Source organism: Balaenoptera musculus, chromosome 16 (genome assembly GCF_009873245.2).
Source record: "Balaenoptera musculus isolate JJ_BM4_2016_0621 chromosome 16, mBalMus1.pri.v3, whole genome shotgun sequence".
NCBI classification, from domain to species: Eukaryota; Metazoa; Chordata; class Mammalia; order Artiodactyla; family Balaenopteridae; genus Balaenoptera; species Balaenoptera musculus.
In genome coordinates, this window is record NC_045800.1 from 6,441,423 (window position 1) to 6,463,704 (window position 22,282).

At 38.7% G+C, this 22,282-nt stretch overlaps 1 protein-coding gene across 4 annotated transcripts in view; it reads right to left on the reverse strand.

Annotated features, from left to right (window-relative positions):
• FANK1 (fibronectin type III and ankyrin repeat domains 1) overlaps positions 1-22,282 on the reverse strand; it is a 116,667-nt gene that overhangs the window by 76,371 nt on the left and 18,014 nt on the right. Inside the window, exon 1 of one of the 4 annotated variants that reach the window (XM_036827796.1) lies at positions 15,027-15,107. The exons of the other annotated variants lie outside the window; for them this stretch is intronic. Within the exon in view, the coding sequence (XP_036683691.1) occupies positions 15,027-15,060 (34 nt within the window). The 5' untranslated portion in view covers positions 15,061-15,107. Of the gene's footprint in view, positions 1-15,026; positions 15,108-22,282 lie in introns of those variants that run through there. 4 annotated transcript variants of the gene reach the window in all.

The following is a 22,282-nucleotide window of genomic DNA, read 5'->3' on the forward strand; positions in this document are numbered from 1 at the left end:
CGCATGTCAGGTGGCAGGTAATGCTGGAGTGTCTGTTGTTAGTGATGTTAAGTCTGATTACTTGGTTACAGTGGTGTTTGCCAGATTTCTCCATTGGAAATGTATTACCACTATCCTTTTTGATGTTCAAATTGTCCCAAATCTGGCTAATGAGAGTCCCTGCAATCTGGTTCTTGTATCATTTTCGCCTGTCTGTATAGATTAAGCACCTTCTTCCGTTTATGGGCACATTTGGATGTCCTAGGCTTAACTTGTTCTTTTCATGCTCCAATACCGGTATTATTTGATTCCGTAAGCCATTTCTCCTACTTCCTTTTAGTGGGAAGCACTTAGAAAAACCAAGGTCTTACACTAAATGTGCTCATTCCTACTTGAAGTCATTGTTTCCAGGACTTTTCAGTAGACAGGATTTTTTAAAATATGTTCATAATGATAACTGGATCCACATGAGATTATTCTGCTCCTTCCACCTTTATATATCCCTTCTTCCATGGGGAGAACTCTAACGGCATCAATTTATTCTCTCAATTGCTCAGTCTCAGAATCTATCCAAAATAGTATCAAAATCGATATCAACAAACTCACTAAGCAAGTCGGATATTCCTCTAGTCTTTCTCTTTAGAGTATATACCACTTGAGTTGTAGACTGAAAAGTGTGTTCAAAGATTAAATGAATTCTTTTTCTGTGTAGTTTGTTAATTTGATAAACAGGTCGACTTGTTTCTATTTGTATTAAATTTTAGTTTTACCCATCCTTGTAAATTTTATTTTATGCTTTAATATGTAAAACATTAACACAGTTTAACAGCTAGTCATTACCTTTATAGGAAGTTTTGAATCTCACTTAGCTGTCCCTTCCCCACTCTTCCCACTCCATGTCGTGAATGTTTGATTTCTTTAGTGTCTGATTTATTCTTTTAATTATTTCTGTAAATATACAGAAATATTTACTGTAAATATTCTGAAAAATATACATATATACAAAAGGTAGCATACTATTTATAATCTTACAGCTTGCTTTTTCCACTTATTATAGAAGTCACTCCATATCAGTTCATGGAGATCATTCTCTTTTTTTTTTTTTTTTTTTTTTTTTTTTTTAAAGTTTCATGGTACTCCACAGTGTCGATGTATCAGATTATTCATCCAGACACCTATGTACAGGAAATACCCTGAATTGTTATAGCTTATACATGAAAGAAGATTGGTAGAGGTCTTTCCATACCTGACAATTCTGAAAATCTACACATTATCAAAAACAAGTTGTGAAGCAGAATCTTTTCTAAACTGTCAATTTTTTAAAGTTGCGATGCAAATTAAAACCATAATGAGATAACACTACACAGGTTCTAGAAAGTCTCAAATTAAGAAGACAGAAAACACCAAGTGTTAGTGAAGAGTGGGAACAATCAGAACTCTCAAATACTGTTGCCGAGTATAAATCGTAACTTTGAAAAACTTTGAACAAATATTTGGCAATAACCAAAGTTGGTCACATGCATACCCTTTAATCCAACAATTCCATTCTTAGTTATATGCTCAACAGAAATGCATACATATGTTTACAAAGAGACATGGAGTGCAACGTTCATAGTAGTACTATGCCTAATAGCCGAAATCTAGGAATAGCCACATGCCCATCAACAGAATAAATGAATTGTGGTATCACACAAGGGAATAGCAATGAGAGTGAAGAATCTGCAACTGTGCACAAAAATATAAATGAATCTTACAAACAGAATGTTGGGGGAAACAAGGCAGATACAACAGTACAAATTGGATGGTTCCACTTACATAATGTTCAAGACCACGCAAAACTAAGCTCTGCTATTAGAACTCAGGGGTATTTACCTTGCCAGGAGTGGAGACAGTATCTGGAGGGGAATGTGAGGAGATCTTCTGGGGTAGTGGCAATGTTCTGTCTCCTGACCTGAGTTCTGGTGTGTACAGGATGTACAGGTGTGTATACACTATGGAAATTCAGCAAGCCACATGCTGATACGCGCATTTTTCTGTGCACGCTGTGTACTTCAAGAAAAAGTATGTTTTAAATTCCTGTTAAGTGATGAGGTAAAAGAATAAGATCACTAAATTAAATAACCAAAGATCTACAAATAAGTGGAAGCACTATAACAGAAACCAAGATGACTATCATAGAATCAAAAGTGTTGAGATATTAGCTCAGAATTATAGTCTCATGAAGCCTGGTGTTTGAGCTTTAAAATTTAATGTAGTTTTCATTCAAGTCTAGGATATTTTTAACTCTTAATATAAAAATGTTTCAGTGTGTATACTAACAAGTGTGTATACTTGTTAGTATACAAGTAAAACTGATGCTCCGGGAAGAGAGACCATGCTTTTCCTGTAGTTTGAAAACAATTGTGCTAACTACTCCCTGCATTCAGAATGATGCATTCAGAGAAGGTAAAGAAAGAATGCAAACCTTTCTCCTGCTGGTGGCCTTCATTAGCTTTAAAAAAATTACAGTTATTATACAATATAGCAAGAACATTATGCAATAAGTTTAATAATTTTAGACTAAATAGTTTAGACCAAAATAGTTTATATTAATAAAGACTAAATTATCTTTCTATTCTAGTCATATAATTATAAAACCATTTTTGTACAAAAGATGATACAGTAACATGCAGCCAAAATATATAGGACAAAATATAACACAAATGTATTGGGAAATTAGTTAAAATGTTATTTTCTGGATTTTTACATTTGTGATATTATTTGTCAGCTGTTTATATTTTTAATTAGCTGTGCTTTTTGTCATTATAAACATATAGCTTTAGAACCAATTTCGTATTTATAATTTGCATTCTTTTTCTTAAAGAAGGCTCCCCAAATTACATCAGAACCCACAAAAGCTTGATTTACCTCTGAACAGAATTTAAGTTACTAGCAAGCCTTCAGTGTCTTACCATGTTGAACACAGTTAGGGAGACAGGGCTGTGATAATATACCACCTGGCAACTAAAGGATGATCAAAGTTAATTTGAGGCAGTCACTCGTGCGTTCATTCACCAAACAGTGCTAAGTGCTTTCTCGGTGCCAGGCAGTGTGCGCAGCTCTGGTGACATGAAGGTGAGCAAACAGACGGGCTCTGCCTTCAGGACACTTACAGTTCCACGGGGCAAAGAAAGAAGAGTCAGATAATCTCCCCATTACAAACAACGATCAATGCAGTGAAGGAAGATTATACAGAAGACCATCACAGAGTAAACTGGATGACTTTCAGGGAAGGAATGAATGGGGCAGCAGGTCGGCTGGGTGGAGGGGGATATGTCCCTTGGCAGGGTCTCTCTATCAGGGGAGGAGGAGGTCTTTGGTGAAAGAAGCCAGAGACAAAAGCAGCTCTGGGGCTTCCCTGGTGGTGCAGTGGCTGAGAATCTGCCTGCTAATGCAGGGGACACGGGTTCGAGCCCTGGTCTGGGAAGATCCCACATGCCACGGAGCAACTAGGCCCGTGAGCCACAACTACTGAGCCTGCGCGTCTGGAGCCTGTGCTCCCAACAACAGAGGCCGCGATAGTGAGAGGCCCGCGCACCGCGATGAAGAGTGGCACCCGCATGCCGCAACTAGAGAAAGCCCTTGCACAGAAACGAAGACCCAACACAGCCAAAAAATAAATAAAAAATTTAAAAAATAAAAAAGCCCCCCAGTCTTTAAAAAGAAAAAGCAGCTCTGCCCACACCCCCAGGTAGAGACCACCACGGATGCCAGAAGGGGGTGGTCTCAACCCAGCTGGGCTCCAGCACTGAGCAGACCTGGAGGGGAAAACAGCATTATGCTGAGATCCACAGCTCAGCAAGGTCCGTGGCAACATGCCTGCAGGGCTGGCACCAACTGTACCCAAGCTGCAACAATGGACAGTTCCAGCAAGAGACGGTTATCGCCTGGTGATGAAGATGTAGAGTTTTTTTGTGTGTTTTTTTTTTTTGTTTTTTGTTTTTTTAATTTTTGGCAGCTCCATGCAGCGTGTGGCATCTTAGTTCCCCAACCAGGGATCGAACCCGTGACCCCTGCAGTGGAAGCACGGAGTCTTAACCACTGGACCACCAGGGGCGTCCTGAAGAGCAAGAGTGATGAAGACAGTCAAACTGGAATGGAATCCTGGCTCTGCCCCATTTCAACTACCTTTGAAATTTCCTTGTTGTGGGGGGAGCCGAGTTACTGCATGATAATCCTCGAGGTGCTCTGCACAGAGCTCAGCACACACAATGCTCAGCACACACAATGCTAAATAAATAGCAGCTGCCCTCCGTGTGGCCCTTCCCCTCCCCCAGTCTGTTTTGTCCATTCCACTGGTTTCTGGGATCAGCCTTAATTCATCCGGGACTGGAATTCTGCCCACAACTCAATCCCTATGAATAGCCGAGCAACCCTGAGGCCTTCATCTGCTTGCAGACATTGCCACCTACTGCCTAGGCTAGATTCCCTCAGGACCAGGTTCCTCCCAGGCCTTCCCCAGCGCTGTCAGATTCTGCTGGCCCGTCCGGCAGGGTTACCTGGAGGACTTGCATGCTGGACCTGGCCCACTGTTCATCCCATCCTGCTGAGTCTGTTTACCAGGTAACCTGCCTCACCTCTGGAAGAGCCCAGCATCCTTAGAAACGTATAGTCATCAAGCGCAACCTGATTTTGTTTCCTGTCTCCTCTCTCCAAACCAGGTTGCCAGCTGTCACCTCAGGCCTATAAACAGCTACTGCTGACTTCTAATGTACTATGGAAAAGGGCACTAGAAAGTCATGCCGATTTAAAAGTATGTGTTAGATATACAATGGAATATTACTCAGCCATAAAAAGAAACGAAATAGTTATTTGTAGTGAGGTGGATGGACCTAGAGTCTGTCCTACAGAGTGAAGTAAGTCAGAAAGAAAAAAACAAATACCGTATGCTAACACATATATATGGAATCTAAAAAAAAAAAAGGTTCTGATGAGCCTAGGGGCAGGACAGGAATAAAGACACAGACAGAGAATGGACTTGAGGACATGGGGAGGGGGAAGGGTAAGCTGGGATGAAGTGAGAGAGTAGCATTGACATATATACACTACCAAATGTAAAATAGATAGCTAGTGGGAAGCAGCTGCATAGCACAAGGGGATCAGCTCGGTGCTCTGTGACCACCTAGAGGGGTGGGATAGGGAGTGTGGGAGGGAGAGGCAAGAGGGAGGGGATATGGGGATATATGTATACGTATAGCTGATTCACTTTGTTATACAGCAGAAACTAACACACCATTGTAAAGCAATTATACTCCAATAAGGATGTTAAAAAAAATTAATTAATTAAACAAATAAAAAGTATGTGTTAAATAAGAGCCATACGAGGTTCTGAGTGGGAGTCAAGCTCTGGGCTCTCTTTCAGTTAAGCTGACTGCTACAAGAACTTGAAGGGTCTTTAATCCACATGTAAGGACCACATTCCAAGGTTACGCTTGCCACAAGCTCCACCTCCAAAGTCGAATTCTCACCACATCTCTTAAATTTCTAACATCCAACATCTACACAGGTATTTAACAAATATTACACCAAATATTTATGAGACGTTATGTGCAAGAAGGCATCGTACTAGACAGCTCCACCAGCTGTGGCCTTTGCTTCTCTCCCGAGCTACGTGCAGTCTGTCCATCTGTCTCCCTCCTATGTCAACCCCACAGCTCTGCCTTACGGTCTCCAGCCGGCTAAGACCCCGCCCCGGCACGTTCGCTTAGCTTTGTGCTGTTGACCGTTTTAGCCTCTTGCGCTGGCCCCCAATAACCTCAAACTTCCTATGTTAAAAATTGGACTTATCTTTCCGTCCACATCAACTCCCCTCCAGTTAGCTCTTTGCTATCACGGATAGATCATCATGCTTCCACCATCCCACACTTGAACTCTTATTATCCCTCCCAAACTAACTGTACTTCTCCTCTCCCACATCCATAGTCACAGGCCTTGTTGATTCTCGCTTCTTTCCTACAGGCAGATGACCATGCCCCTTAAGCACGTGATAAAATCTGCTCTAGTTTACCACTGAAATGCATTGCGGCCTCACGTTTTCACTTTGGATGGAGAATATTCTCCAAGGTCACTCTCATCCACCACCCCCACCTCCTGCTCTGGCTCTGTGCCTTACCTTTGGCTTCTGTTGTGTCCTTTGACAACTGCCCTCCAAGCATCACTCTTTCTGAAACTGAGGCTCCCCCCGCTCAGGATAGAGCTTAGTTTTTGCGCATACACTCCTCAATCCAAAAGGCTAACAAGTACCCCAATACCACCCTTTACCTCCCCATCTGTCAGGGAAGAAGACCAGACACAGGTGGTATTTAATCTTGTAATCAAAGAAATAAACTTGTTGACATTCAGTTAAGAGCATCCTTAACAGGCATTCATGGCAGAAGAATGGCAAACCTAAGCTACCTTTCACCTTTTTCACAATACTGCCTAGTGTACTGTTGCTGTCACAGCCAGCGGTAACTTTCCTAGGGAGTAACTTTGCCTTGGCCAGAGAGCGGCCCCGGCCAAAAGGAAGCAATGATAAATCCTCCTTGCCCATTCCCGGGGCCAGAGAAAGGCCCTACTTGGATATATGAGGCAGGGTTACCTAAGGATGTCATTCCCACACCACCTCAAACTTCTGTCATGCTACATAGACGCACACAGCATCTACCACCTGCAAAATTCTTGACTTAAGTGTTCTTAAATTAAGTGTTCTTAATTTTTTTTTTTAAAGATATCACTTAATTATTTTATTGAACAATCATCTTGAAATTTTATGCCATAAGTAAATGAAAAAGCTGGCACCATTTTTTTAAAAATCAACTCCAGAAAGTAGCTATAAAAAATAAATGTAAAATGATCAACATTTTAAAATGTTAATGCCTAAAGTCATGTTATGTACCAGATTTTAGGAACTACTGATTTAATGGAAGCAATTGGCACAAAATTTTTCCCATTGCCTGAAATTCCATCACTAAAGTGTAATTGGTCTTAAAAGCTTGTTGAACCATAACCACAACAGTACAGAATATACGTGGCTTGATGCTGTTTTACATTAAAGCCAAACAGGCAAAAACTAAACAATGTCTGTTTAGGGATGTATCTGTGTATGGTGAACTATAAAGAAAATCTACGAAATGAAATGCAAAATATCTTTTAGTTATGAGAATCATCTTACTACTGAATTATAATTTCTTTACTAAAGTGAGTCTTAACAGTTTAATTCTAAACTTAAATGCAAGCACAATTTTAACATGTTTTCCTTCTATACCCCCATCGCATTGAAATTAGCAATCTACTTAACTGATTCCTATGTCAGATTGTAAGCACTTGAAGAGCAGAGACTGTTTTATTATGTTTCTTATTCCCTGAAGAAAATACAAATTAACCAATGAAAGAGCTTAGGTATGGACATTTCTATGGTCTCTATCTATATATAGTGCTTGATTTATAATAAAATGTACACTGAAGAATGGAAAAAAGATGATCATTCTAATAAATAGCACTAAGTCAACAGACAGCCATATTTTTTTTTTAAAAATCTATACCATACATAAAATTCCATATAGATTATAGATATGTGAAAAGGCTTCTAAAACATAGGCTATCAAGACCTGTGATTAGACAAAAAATTCTATAAAGAACATCAAAAACATTATCCATAAAGGAAAAGATTGATAGATTAAAATTATTTCTATTCATCAAAAGAAACCATGAAGAGAACAGAAAAGCAAGCCACTAAGTGGGAGAAAATATAAACAGAGTACTTTGTTCTAGAATATATTTAAGAATGCCTACAAATCAATATAATAAAAAAAATCAATAATAAAAATGACAAGCAACTCAATAGAAAGTTAGGCAAGAGACTCGAGCAGGCTCTTCCCAACAGAGAATATCCGAGTGGCCAATACTAAAACACATAAAACGATGATCGACCTATTTAGACATCAAGGAAAATCAAATTACAAACACAGTGAGACACTACACACCCACCGGAACGAGTAAATCAAAATTTTAAAAATTTTAAAGCTGACACAATAGTAAGTATTGGGAAGGACGGGGAAAAATCTGGGACATCATACACAAGCAGTGGGAGTATAAATTGACAGAACCAGTGTGGAGGATTTTTGGCAGTTATCTCCTAAAACTGAGCACACAGATACTCTATAAAACCACCCTCCCACTCTTGCTACATATCCAGCAGAAGTGTACACGTGTGCACCAGAAGATGTGTACAGAAAGGTTCCAGCAACATTCCTATAATAGACCCAAATGAAAACAACCCAGGTGTCTACCACCAGCAGAAGAGATGAAGACCTTGTGGAATATTAGTAAAATGAAACACGTACAACAATGAATGTGAACTTACTATTCATGAGCATCACCATGGATGCATCTCACAAGGCCAACACTGAGGAAAAGAAGCCAGACACAAGAAAAGTAAGATTCTATTTACAAAGTGAAGAATGGACAAAACTAAGCTACGGTGTAGAAAGTCAGGATGGGAGATCTCTTTGGGGAGGAGGTGAGAGTAGCAACTGGAAGGGTGTCTAAGAGAGGCTTCTGGGGGTGCTGGTAATATTCCAAGTCTTATATGTTAACTATGTAAAAAAAATCCATCAAGTCATACATGTATAATCTCACCTGTAGGTTTCTTATACCTGTATGTACTTACCCATAGGTACCTTAAAATTATTTTCTCTAAAAGTTTGAGAATGAAACAAGGACAGTTTACAGTACACAAAAATTTAGGGAGTTTGCCTTGGGAGACCATTACTAAACAAAACATTAAAGGGTGTATTTCAGGCAGGAAGAAAGTAATCCCAAGTGGAAGATCTGAGATATAAGAAGGAATGAACAAAAACAAAAAAATGGTGAAACTGTGGTTAAAACTAAATATTAAATATGTAAAACAATGTAATTTCCCATGAAATATAAAATGAAAAATGGTAAAATTAAAGTATATCAAAACTTGAATGAATCTCAAGAGAATTAGACTGAATGAAAAAGTCAGTCTCAAAAGATCAGATTATGTATGGTTTCATTCAGGTAATGTTCTTGAAGTGACAAGATTATAGAGATGAAGGACAGACTAGAGGTTGCCAGGGGTGAGGGGGAGAGAGCAGTGTCTGTGGCTGTAAGAGCAGCACAAGGGGTCCTTCTGATGGAGTCGTTCTGTGTGTGGACAATTATAGTGTTCATTTATGTGATAAACACATAGGACTAAATACACACAGATGAGTACATGTAAAGCTGGTAACATCTGAGTAAGATCAATAGATTGCATTGACATCAATTTCCTGGTTGTGATATTGTGTTAATATTATAGTTTTGAAAGATGTTAACATTGGGAGAAACTGAGTGAAACTGAGTGAAAGGTATATGGGATCTCCATTTCTTACAATCGCATGTAACTCTACAATTATCTCAATAAAAAGTTGAAAATAAATGTAAATATAACAGCGTAACTCAAGAGTTACGGCAATTAAAGCATTCTAAAGCTCTCGTATCACCCAGAAGGATAACCAACTTTAGACACTTATAACTTACATATACATGTTTAGATTAGTATGATAGCCACTGAAAGAACACAAACAAAAACTCCTAAATAACTAAAGAAAAAATATCACAGTAATCCAACAGAAGGCAAGAAAATGGGGGTGAGAGAACATAAAAGTAGGACAAATAGGAAGTATAAAATAGGATGATACAAACACATACATACACACACATACGCATACATATCAGACACTCGACCATAAGTACAGAATCCATATCAGGATACATAATATACGCAAACTGACTAAATGATCCAGTTAAAAGTTACTAAATTGCTAAATCCAATTCCATGCTGTTTACAGAATCATATCTAAAGTATAAAGATACAGATTGGTTGAAAGTAAAAATACATGTAAATATACATGTAATACATACACACAGCACAGTTTATATGAATCATAAGGTTGAGCACATACATAAAAGAAAAACATCGATAAAAGTTCAAATTACAAAGATATATATATTTTGGGAATTCCCTGGAGGTCCAGTGGTTAGGAATCCACGCTTTCACTGCCGAGAGCATGGTTTGATCCCTGGTCGGGGAACTTAAGAGCCCACAAGCTGTGCGGTGTGGGGGGAAAAAAAATTATATATGTATGTATATTTAAATCATATGTACCCAAATACAGTCTCAAAAATTAGCAAAACTCGACAGAATATAAAGAGAAAGACAAATATCTCTCAGCAAATAGAAAAAATATAAAAATTAAGATGAAGATTTTAACAGATTATGAAAAAAATATACTCAATGGACATATTAGAACACAGGATCTAACAATTCCAGAAATATACTTCCTTTCAAGTAAATGTGAAACAATTTTCAAAAAATTAACCCTATACTTGTATGGTAAAGCAAATAAATTTCAATGAAGTAGAATAATACAGATCACAATCTCTGACAATAACATAATTAAGTTAACGATGGGAAACAAAAGGCTAAACTAGAAAATTCACCTTTTAGAAATTGAGACACACACTTCTAAATAACCCATAGATCAAAGATAAAATTATAAGAAAAATTATCATTTATACATTTCAAAAACTATAGGATACAGCTGAATCCATTCTTAAAGGAAAATTTATAATCTTAAATATGAGCATTAGAAAAGGAACGTTAAGCAAAAATCTATAAACTAAGCAAATACCTATAAACTAAGCATTGATCAACAAATTAGAAATAGAACAAGATAAACTCAAACAGGGAAGACATAATAGAAGTGAATAAAATACAAACACACAAAACCCGACACATACACCCAACACAATAGAATCAACCAAGCTAAAACCTGGTTCTTTACAAAGCATAATAGAATTCACAAACCTTTAGCAAGGGTTATTAAGGAAAAAAGCAGTAGAAAAATAAATATACAGCATTAAAAAAGGCTTGCACTATAGATCTGAAGACTTTGAAAAGATAAGTTGCGATTATGGATAACTTTAAGCCAATAGACTTTAACGTATATATGGAAAACAAATATCTAGTAAAAAGCAACGTCAAAACTGACCCAAAAATAGGATGAGAAATCTTATCATATTAAATATATTGAATCAGTAGTCAAAAAAATCTTCCTTTAAAGAAATTTCCAGGCCCCGGTGGCTTCACCAAAATTTCCCACAAAACATACAAGTTTAAAAAAAATGTCCAACACAAACTCTTTCAAAGAATAGAAAAACACTCCAATTTGTTTTATAGGATTAAAATAAAAATAACCTTGATACCAAAACCCAACAAGGCAAGTGCGAGAAAAGATATTTATCGGCCGATATTATTCAATGTGGATCAAAAAAATTTTTTAATGTATGACAATCTGTGGTGCTACCCAAGATGCAGTATGGGTGTTATAGCCTGTCATTCCTGTCATTCTTTTAAACTGATTAAAAGAAAAACTCTGGACAAAATATAAACAATGACCTGGGGATTCTGAAAGGTAAATAGCAGGCAGATTGGGAAAAGAAGTCAAAACTTGAAGAATGATTAGTATACCAGGGTTCAATAGGCTATATTCTGGGTCATAAAGCAAACCCTAACAAAGTTAAAGAATTGAAATCAAATAAAGTATGTCCTCTAATAAGAGAATTAAACTAGAAATCAGTAAAAACATTTCTGGAACACTACCAAATATGTGGAACTTAAACAGTATACTTTAAATGATCCATGGGTCAAAGAGGAAGTCTCAAGGAAAATTAGAAAATATTTAACTGAATAAATATCAACTTATCCAAATTTCTCCTTAGAGGGAAATTTATAGCACTAAATTATTACATCGGAAAAGAAAAATATCAGGTCAATTATCTAAGTATCTACTTTAAGAAAATAGACAAAGAGCAGAATAAATCTAAACCAAGCAGTAGGAAAATTAAACATAAAGAGACTAAATTAATAAAATTTAAAACAGAAAAGTCAATAGAAAAAAAAAAATCAATGAAACCCAAAGCTTGTTCTTTGAAGAAAGAAAAAAAAAATCAAAAGTTGATAAACTTCTAGTCAGACTGCAAGAAAAAAAGGGGCAAACACAAATAATCAACACCAGGAATGAAAAAGGGAGCATCATTACAGACCCTACAGATATTAGGGAAGTTAATAAGGGATACTAAAATAAAATACATTTGTTTATACATTCTACAAATTAGATAATATAGATCAACTGCTTGAAAGGCAAATTACTGAAGGAAACCAGAATGTCACCTCAAAAATGTGCCTCTCTGAAATAAAAATTATTTTCGAGCTGAACGCAATTAAACAGTAGCATAGACAGGAAAAGCTCTCTAACCTCCCCCATTTCTGCCTAAAGGCAGGATATAAGTTCTTTTACTGGAGAGAGACTTAACAGCCAGAGATGGCACCAGAGGAATCTACAGATAAAACTTACTCCGTCAAGTTTTCCTTTCATGTATTTGCCTTACCATAGTTTGCTGCCCTTGGAAGCTGAAAACTGCTTTCCTTTCTCCTGTCATTTCTCTACAAAGGTACTGCTCTTTGTTGAAGATGCTATGTAAGCCAGAATTCAAAGCCACCACTTAGAGTTACATTTCATTGAAGTTTTTTCTGTGTGATGTACACAGAAAGTTAATAAACTTTCTTTTGTTAATCTCTCTGTTAAAGAGCCCCAGCTGGAAACTTAAGATGGAACACATGAAGTATTGCCTCACCTACACTACTAAACTGAAGAACAGATTGCTTGAATACTCCTGTATCCTTAAAGAAACTGAAATGGTACAGCCACTTCAGAAAACAATTTGGCAGTTTCTGATGAAGTCAAGCATATACTGACAATGTGATCCAGTAATCCTACTCCTAGGTACTTACCCAAGTGAAATGGAAACCTATGTTCACACAAAACTGGCAACATCATAGAGTGATACACCAAATAGGATAACATGTACTGTATGTAAATTTGAAAACAAAGTTTAAAGATGTCTTTGCAAACTAAAGTGAACAATATATAAAAAGGATAATATGTTTTGTTTATACTAGAATGCTTGATTGATTTTAACATGGAAAAATAATTAAGATAATCAACACATAAGTAGATTAAAGGAGGAAGAAAATGATCTCAGATGCATAAAAAGTACTTGTTAAAATTCAAAACCCATTCCATGATTTTAAAAAGTACTAAGCAAATTAGGAATAGAAGGGAACTCCCTTATTCTGATAAAGGAGATCAAAATTAACAGATACCATTCTTGATATGAAACACTGAAAGTATTCTCTGAAATTGAAAAGACAAAGATGACCACTGTCAGCACCACTGGTCAACATTTTACTGTGGGTCCTAGTCAGTGCAATAAGGAAAATAAAAAGCAAAAGAACTGCCAATGAAGGAAAAAAACCTCATTTATAGATAATGTGATTAGGTACATCGATAATCTTAAAACTTCTATAGATAAATATAGCAAGTTAGCTAGTCATACAACCAACAATTCAAAATTATATTTCATTATATAATTTACAAAAGACCAAAAAAGCAATGAACTTAGTAACAAATCTACAAAACATGTAGACCTTCATAGAGAACGATCACATGATTTTAGAATGCAAAAACATAATAAATGGTGCGATAAATTCATGGATTAGAAGATTCGATACTCTAAAGTTCTCGCCAGAATGACCTATCCACTTAATCCCAATGGAAATCCCTAGTTTCATCAAAATTTCTACTTAAGTGCAAAAGGCCAAGAGCGGCCAAGGTCGAGGGAGAGGAAGCAGGGTGTAGACACAAATGTTTTCATATTAATGAATGAAATAATCAGATGGTCAGCAAAGCCAGTATGTGACACCACAAAAGAACAATAGGAGGCATTTATAACTATTCCAAGTTTGTTCTATAAATGGATATAAACCCATATTAAGCCTCTTTTTAAAAACAGAAACCCTAACCAAAAAGCCTCACCTAATATCATGAAGTACTGGCCTACTGATGGATCTGAGCTCTGGCCACCAAGCTGCAAAACCATCGCTGTAAATTCCGTGCCCCGCTGGCCTATCAGTTTCCCAGTGCTTGTTCTGGGCCGACAGCACCCACAGTGGCTGAGCCCAAACTCTGGCACACTCTCTACTTAGGATCACCGTTTTAACCACGTTTGGCAGCCCTTCCCATGAATCACACAGAGACATAGCCACATTTACATGGCCTTCTGCCGAAAAACGATCATTCCAGAGGGTATGCACTTATTACTAGGACTACACCAAGAGACAGAAAATTCTCTTTTTATTAGAAGAAGCTTTAAGAAAAACATTTTCACTGAAAGAAAAAAACTTCCCTAAATTTCCTACTTAAGAAATCTAGTGAATTCTGATGAGCAGTATCAATTCATTTAGACACCTTAAGAAGATGGCTGTAAGGAAACACTTAGTCCAATGTCATATCTCAAACTGAGCTAAAGGTACCATCACAGTTCTGAAAGACTCAAACCAGAGATTGCAAGGTTTGGTCCCTATCTTAAATCCAGGAAAATAAAAAGCAAAATGTATAGGCCAAATGATGGCCGATTTCTTCTGCATTCTATATCATGTTTCTTCGATGTACTATGAAATTCCATTTTATGTTTGACAATGCTCTTCAGCAATGAGAAAAACAAATGAAGCTGAAAATAATAAAATGTTTAAAAGCCCAGGCACAGACGGCATAAGAGGCAGTAGATATCTCCTAAGTCCATATTCTTCCCCTGTATTATTTGACATGGTCTCAGTGTCATCTGAACTGAAAGGAAAAAATACTGATTGTAGCAATAGCAAGATCTATATTCTTCTTGTGAAAAGTCACAGTACTTAAAAAAAGAACTCCAGAAGCAGTATAGGCAGGAACAAGTAACTCATATACTCACTGGGTAGTGAAGTAAGGAATCAAGAATAAGCAGCCCCAAGAGAATTCATACAATTACGAAAGTAAAACCATAACAGCTTTGTGGTTGGTTAAAAAGTCAGGTCAGAAAGAAGAAACCAGAAAATAATCAAATTCAGTGGAAAAACTCACTTGAAGGTTTATGGCCAACCTCAGAGCATTTCATCACACACGCAGGGTAAGGAGTCTACAGCAGCTGTGGGCAGATGATGGACCCAGGGTCACAGAAGGAGGAAGGAAGGCACTAAAGGGCCCAGCAGAATCCCAGCCAGAAAAACAGAACCTCCACCAGCTAAGGTCAGCGAGGGTCAGCTGGGTTTGCACACCTTTGACCCACTTCATGTCCCTCGTATCCCACAGAGACCTGACCTTTCTAAATATCATGGTTCACAAGTCCCACAGTGGAGTAGCTGCAGCCACCGTTAGCTTGAGGGGCTGGCTCGTCTTAACTGCTTCACGTGAATCGAAAGCTAAGGCATGATTCCTTCCCTCATTCCTCAAGGTCTCCCAGGCCAGGCACAGGAGAATCAAAGGAGTATTCTTACCTCCAGTGTTTTGCAGAGTTTGTTTATATTTGACATTAAACAATTCCCTATGTCCATGATATAAGTTAGCTCCTTACTCAACATTCCATGACAAACAGTAGCTAACTCCTAGCTCTCTTCAGTGAACTAGGATTTAAATGTATGCAATTCTCATGACTTCTCTTTCATCTCAAAGACTTGAAAATTCCTTCCTTTTCCTATTGATTTACTTTTCAATGATATGTAGACTTAAACCGGTCCCAGCCATCTTTAGCTGGTCTCTATTCAAACAATATACTCTTGTTTCTTTACTGTTACATTTTCAATTCTATTAGTTATTTTTGGGATTATCCACTGAAATTTCTCCAGCTATCTGGAGATGAGTGTGGTAGGGTAGAAAAAGTATGTGATTTAACATTACCAAGGCCTAAGTCACACCAGTTATGAGACCCTGGATATATAACTAGTCTCTGAGGATCATTTCCCTCATCTGTGAACTGGGAATGATATTTACTATGCAAGGCAGTTTTTAGAATCAGTGGAAATGTATATGAAGCACGTAGCATTTACTTGGTGTTTAAATGGCAGATATTTAAGGATCTTTTTATTCTGGTAAAAAACACATATGACAATGTTTGCCATTTAAACCATTTTTATGTGGACAATTTAGTAGCACTAAGGACATTCACACTGTGGTACAACCATCAGCACTGCCCATCTCCAGAACTTGGTATCATCTTAAACTGAAACCCTGTACCCATCCATTAAATTCCCCATTACCCCTGCCGTAGCTGCTGGCAACCACTACTCTACCTTGTCTCTATGAATTTAACTACTCCAGGTAAGAGGTGTGGAAATAAATTTCTAGGCCCAAAATGGAGCCACTCCTGCCAGGGTTCCAGGTCAGCAAAATGAACTTTCGTGTTCCTGTAAATGTTCCACTTGACCAGAAACATAGTGTATCCAGTTAGCCAATCCAGCTCTAGGCTCTATAACTGATTTCTTCATTGCCTGGTATTTCTAAATAAGGTCAGATATGCACCCCCAGCCAACCATGCCCTATCTCCACGTTACTGCTTCCAACTCCGTAAAACTTGCTCTTGCCCGACATCCCTGGGGAAGAGTGCTCCACTGCTTGTGAGGCGCTGAACCCCCAAATCCATGGATTGCTTTCTCTTTGAATAAAGGACATCAGACTGATTACTAAGCTGTTTTATTTTTGTCATTTGACTGTGGAATCCTACAGTATGTGTCCTTTTGTGACTGGCTTATCCACTTGGCATAATGCTGTCAAGCTGTAGTGTGTGTCTGCATAAACAACAAGGTCCTACTGCAGAGCACAGGGAACTGTATTCAGTATCCTGGGATGAACCAGAACAGAATACAATATGAAAAAGAATGTATGTATATGTGTAACTGAATCACTTTGCTGTACAGCAGAAATTAACACAACATTGTAGATCAACTATACTTCAATAAATTTTTTTTAAAAAATACAAAGAGTGGTAGCATGTGTCAGAATTCCCTGCCTTTTAAAGGCTGAATAGTATTTTATCTGCTCATCTGTCAGTGGACACTTGGGTTACTTCCATCTTTTAGCTGTTATAAATGATGCAAATGGCAAGTGTTTTAACTAGATTTTTTTTTTTAAATGCCAAAAATACAGATTAAGCAATCAAGACAGTTTGTCCCAGGCTCACAAAGGTTCTCTTTTTAGAATATCTTCATAAGCCTATCTGCAGGGAATACTAATACCTCCTACTTTCTGTTGCTGGAAATCCTATTTAAGAGCTCTTTACTTTTTCATACTACCCAGAGGAGCAAAATGAGGAAAGAAACAAACTGCTAATCACAAACAGTTAATACAATCTGTCCAGTTAATACACAGAGCAATCCAAAATTTGAAACTTTCAATCAATTACAAATCATAGGGGAAGATCTGTTCTTCAACGGAAAAACTACACATTGCTCAGATCACACCCTTTTGAGTTTTCCAGTTTAGCATTGCATTGCCTTTCACCTGTTTTACAGGTTAAGTTAAAAAGAACAGACGGCAATGCAAAGGATTCTGGTCTACGGATATGCAAATGAACTGTCCCATGGAGTAGCAACCCTCCCTCCCTCCACAGGGCACAGCCACTTGGGCATCATTTTCAAGTTTATTTCAATATTTCTGATCACAGATGTGTCTGCCCTTTGGATCCCCTTTGCATTGGTTATAACATCTTACTGGTTATTTCATTAATAAATTAAATATTTAACGTGTATTTTTATATCTATATGAGAGTCATAATTTTACAGTGTTTTGCAAAATTATCCTTTAGCTAATATAAGCAACATCTGTGGGTGAGTTAATTCCATGCTACTCAAAACACGGCCTGTGGCAGAGCATCCTGGGCACCCCTTGGAATGCTCTGTTAGAAATGCAGACAGTTGGGCCCCACACGAGAAGCACTGGGTTTTAACAGGACCCCCCCCTTGAGGACACACTGAAGTGAGAGCTGCAGTGGTTATAACACACATCGCTCACTCACCTCCCAGCCTGGGAGGACTGGCTCTGCTAGCCTCGGCCATTCCATCCCAGGGAGTTTACAGCAGCTTCCTGCCTTCCTGGCTCCTTCTCAGCAAGCCTCCCTCTGAGTGGAGGCGAGGTCACTGCCAGAAGCGCGCTCCCCTTTCACCTCCACGCCCAGCCCAACCCAGGAGCCACAGACCACACTTCTGACCACCACCACCACCTCCCGCCCTCCCACAGCGACCTGAACCTTCAGGAAGTGGGAGTGAGCCCACAGAGACAGAGACCAGGCCTCAGATCACCACGCACTTCCCACTGATCCTCCCAAATTTGTTCTTGGTGGGGAGGGGAGGGTCTTGGACAGCACCATGGCTGTGGCCTGTCAAAGCTCAACCATACATGAAAACACGTTGTTCCTTAGTATTTAATTTCTCTTGTTAGGGAGAATTTCTTTTCCTTAAGGGATAGTGAAAATGGTTAAGAAACACAGCCTTAAGTAAACCTGTCTTAACCCATCTCTCTATGATATTTCTCTATCTTCAGGTTTCAATGCTGCCCACATTTTCAGGTCCTCCATTTTCTTATTCAACCAATACTTGAGTGCCTACCTGGTAACTGCCTTGTGAACATGGGGGTGACACATGTGAACAGGCAGGCCTGGGTCCTGTCCTCACGGGGCTTACAGTCTAGCTGAGGATGAGTGAGCAACTTATCACATAAACAGACTACTCAGACTTTTTAAAAATATAAAAAGTGATGCATAAAGAAGCTTTAGAAAATGAGGATAAAGTAATGCAAATTTAGAATGTGACATCTCAGAAAATGACTGTTACATAGACTGCTGGGGAAGGGAGGGAACTATCCATAGGAAGTTGTTTTCCTGAGGGAAAAAGAGTAGTGTCCCATACTGTCATGGGTACTAGGGAGTTTAGAAATAATCATTCTAATGGTAACTAAATTGACAGAAAATATTTGAACAATGATAATAAGAGTTGACTTCAGGTAAAGACACCCCATGATGGATCTGCCCCTACTCCACCCAGGAGCTCCCTTTTTTGCTGGTTCTTAGACAGCCTTTCATTTGTCTGATCAGTCTGGGCTTACGTTATGTTTTCTTCCAAACCTTGCTTCATAGTTTGTGCAGTGTTTTTGCATGAACTGCAGAGTCATTAACAAGCCAGGCACCACAACGGTGGACACGGTTCACACACTATCTCATTTAACCTTCACAGGAACCTTGCAAGGTCAGTTTACCATCCCCCTGAGACACGGGAAGCAGGAAACGTCCCAAACCTCACAGCCAGTAAACAGTCACCCAGGCTTGACCGACTCCAATGCCATCGTGCTGCCCTGCCTTACTGAGCTGTTGGCACTATCACAATTTGCTTTTATCTAAAATTAACGCAAAAGTAAAACAGATGCCATTGGGCAGTAGTGGTGGCCATGACTAGTATAAGAAAGCTTTAGTAGAAACAGCTGTGGCAAATCAGCCTGACTCAAGCTAAGTTATCCGTAATCAAGTGACCATCTGACAACTGATTAGCAAATGGAGCACCTGGAGAGCCAGGCCTTCAGACAGCGTCTGGGTCACGGCTGTGCCCTCCTTCTGGCAGACGCTAAAGGACTCAAGTTTAGGTGTCATGCAGAATAAGTGCCAATGAAAATGTGGACGCGTGATTGGAAAAAAATGGAGAATCACCGGTCTACCTTCAAAATCATGTGTTGGGTATTTCTGTCAATAATTACCAATTCAGAGTAGCAAAGAGGCAGAAGGTACATGTTTCTCTTGAAAGGTTTCACTGTTTGGTATCCTTTTTCCTTTTCAAGAAACAAAAATATTTGATAACTGGACTCATTGTCAGATTTTCTTCTGTCCTTCTGTGATTTATTTGATTCACTAAGTTTTGCCATTTCTTGGAACTTTTGAAAATCCTAAACCCATACTCTAACATTGGTTCACAATGAAGCTAAACACTACATATTAAACGGATAAAGAAATTTTAGCTAACAGCTGACGTTATTAACCAGGAGATTTCTCGGATCAGAACTTTCACTGTCACATTTTTTATTAAATTTCAAACCAACCAGGCTACATTATAAATAAAAGCAACTAACTTAAGTCTCCAATGTTTTTAAGACTGTGATAGATCTTCCTTTCCCTTAAGTTTCAAGATTTCAAAAAAGTAAATAAAGATGCTGGATGCTGGAAACAAGAATTTTTTTTAAAGATGCCGGCGGTACAAATAAAGAAGAAAACATGAGGAATGGAGTATAACTCAGCCCCAAGAGAAGAGGAGGAAGGTGGTAGAAGTTTCCATTTGTTTCCTTCACTGGAAAAGCACTTGAGTTACAGTTTCCGGGGCAGCTCTTAGTCCTTGAACAGGGCGCAACAAACAGGTTTTATCTGGTGTGCAAACAATCGCCAAGGACTGGCCAGGAGCCTGGACTGTGTTGACCTTTGAGGGACAGGTCTGCAGTCAGAGGCAGGGTGTGGTCATACACAAGCTGTGTTTGTTGATCCCACCCCATGTCGATCAAACGGCAAAAAAGATCCAACACCGCCAGGCAACCATTTCTTAACGCTTCACTCATCAATGACTGCCATTAAGATATTTTAGTCCAAAACAAACATTTTGTTTTCTAAGTGGAACTTGATGGACAGAGAGATATAGAAAATGGATTCTACACCACATTTCTTATCCCTGTCTCTAGATACTTATTTCCTTTTCCCAGTCTATGGGGAGAACCTACTTTATGTCAGGTAGTAGGAGGGACACAAAGGGAAACAGTGAAAGATAAAATAGAAATAAGCACCTAATCCTAACTCTAAAGGACATTCTAAACGTGTTGGGCAGATGAGGAAAAGTTAATAAGCATGTCGTTCTAGCAAATTAGAATTTTTCACTAGCAGAATGGTAAAACTCCAAAAGCTTGATAACGCACGTGTTATAGAGGGTATGGAAAAGGAGAGACCTATGCTGCTGTTGGAAATGTAGATTAGCGTTAAGCCCTATGGAGGATGTGAACATTATCACACTAACACTGCCTTTGATGGGGCAATTCCACACCTAGACATTTATTCTACGAATATACCAGCACAAATGCAAAACGTCAGGTGCACAACTTTAGTACAACTTTGTTTACAGTGGTTGGTAACAAAAGCTGTACTGGTTTCCTACGGCTGCTGTAACCCATTCCCTCAAACATAGTAGCTTAAAACAAGACAAATGTATTATCTTACCATTTTGGAGGTCAGAAGTCCAAAATGAGTCTTGCCCAACGAAAATCGAAGGCTTGTCCTTTTTGGAGGTTCTAGGGGAGGGTCCATTTCCGAGCCTTTCCCAGCTTCTAGAGGCTTCCCACCGTTATTGATCCCTGACCTGGTATCGCTCCAACACCCACTTCCATCCCCACAGCATACTCCAACCTCCGACGCTCCTCCTTCCCTCTTATAAGGACCCTTGTGGTTGATTACATTGGGCCCACCTGGATAATAAGGCTAATCTTCCCATTTTACCATCCTTAACTTAACACACCTGCCAAGCCCTGTTTTCCACGGGAGGTAACATATTCACAGGTTTGGGGGATTAGGATATAGACAACTTTCGTTTTGCCTATCACAATAGCAAAAGACTAGAAACAAACTGAGAGCCCATCTGTAGTGGACTGGTTAAATAAATTAGGTAAATTCATACAATAGAACACTATGCAGTTGTTTAATATATGAAAAAAACTTATTATGGACTAAACAGAAAGCTCTCCAAAATAGGTGAAAAAAAAAAATCACAGTACAGAACAGAGAGAGGAATACAGTATACATAATTTGCTTGTATCTATAATGTTTAAACTATTTCTGGAATGATATACCAGAAGCCAACAATGGTGGTTGCCTGCAGGGCAGGAACTGGCGCGCAGTGTTACAGAATGAGGAGACTTTTTACTATGGACTCTTCTATAACTTTGGATTTTTGGAACTTGTTAACTATATTAATTATCTCAAAAGTAAAATAATAAACTCTAGAAAAAATGAAAAGAAAGCAAAGTGCAAAAGGAGTTCTAGTTGGGAGAGATCAGTGCAGCCTGGAATCAGAAAGCCCAGGGTTACAGTAGCAGATACAAGACGGTATCTGATTCCAAGCCTGCATAACAAATTACCCCAAAACTTAATGGCTCAGAACAACAAATACCCATTAGCTCACGGTTTTTGAGGGTCAGGAACCTGGGAATGGCTTAGCTGGGTAGACGTGGCTCGGAGCCTCCGTGAGTTTGCCGTCAAGTTGTCAGACAGGGCTGCCCTCACCTCAGGGCTCAGCTGAGCCTGGAGAATCTGCCTGGGAGCTCGCTCTCTG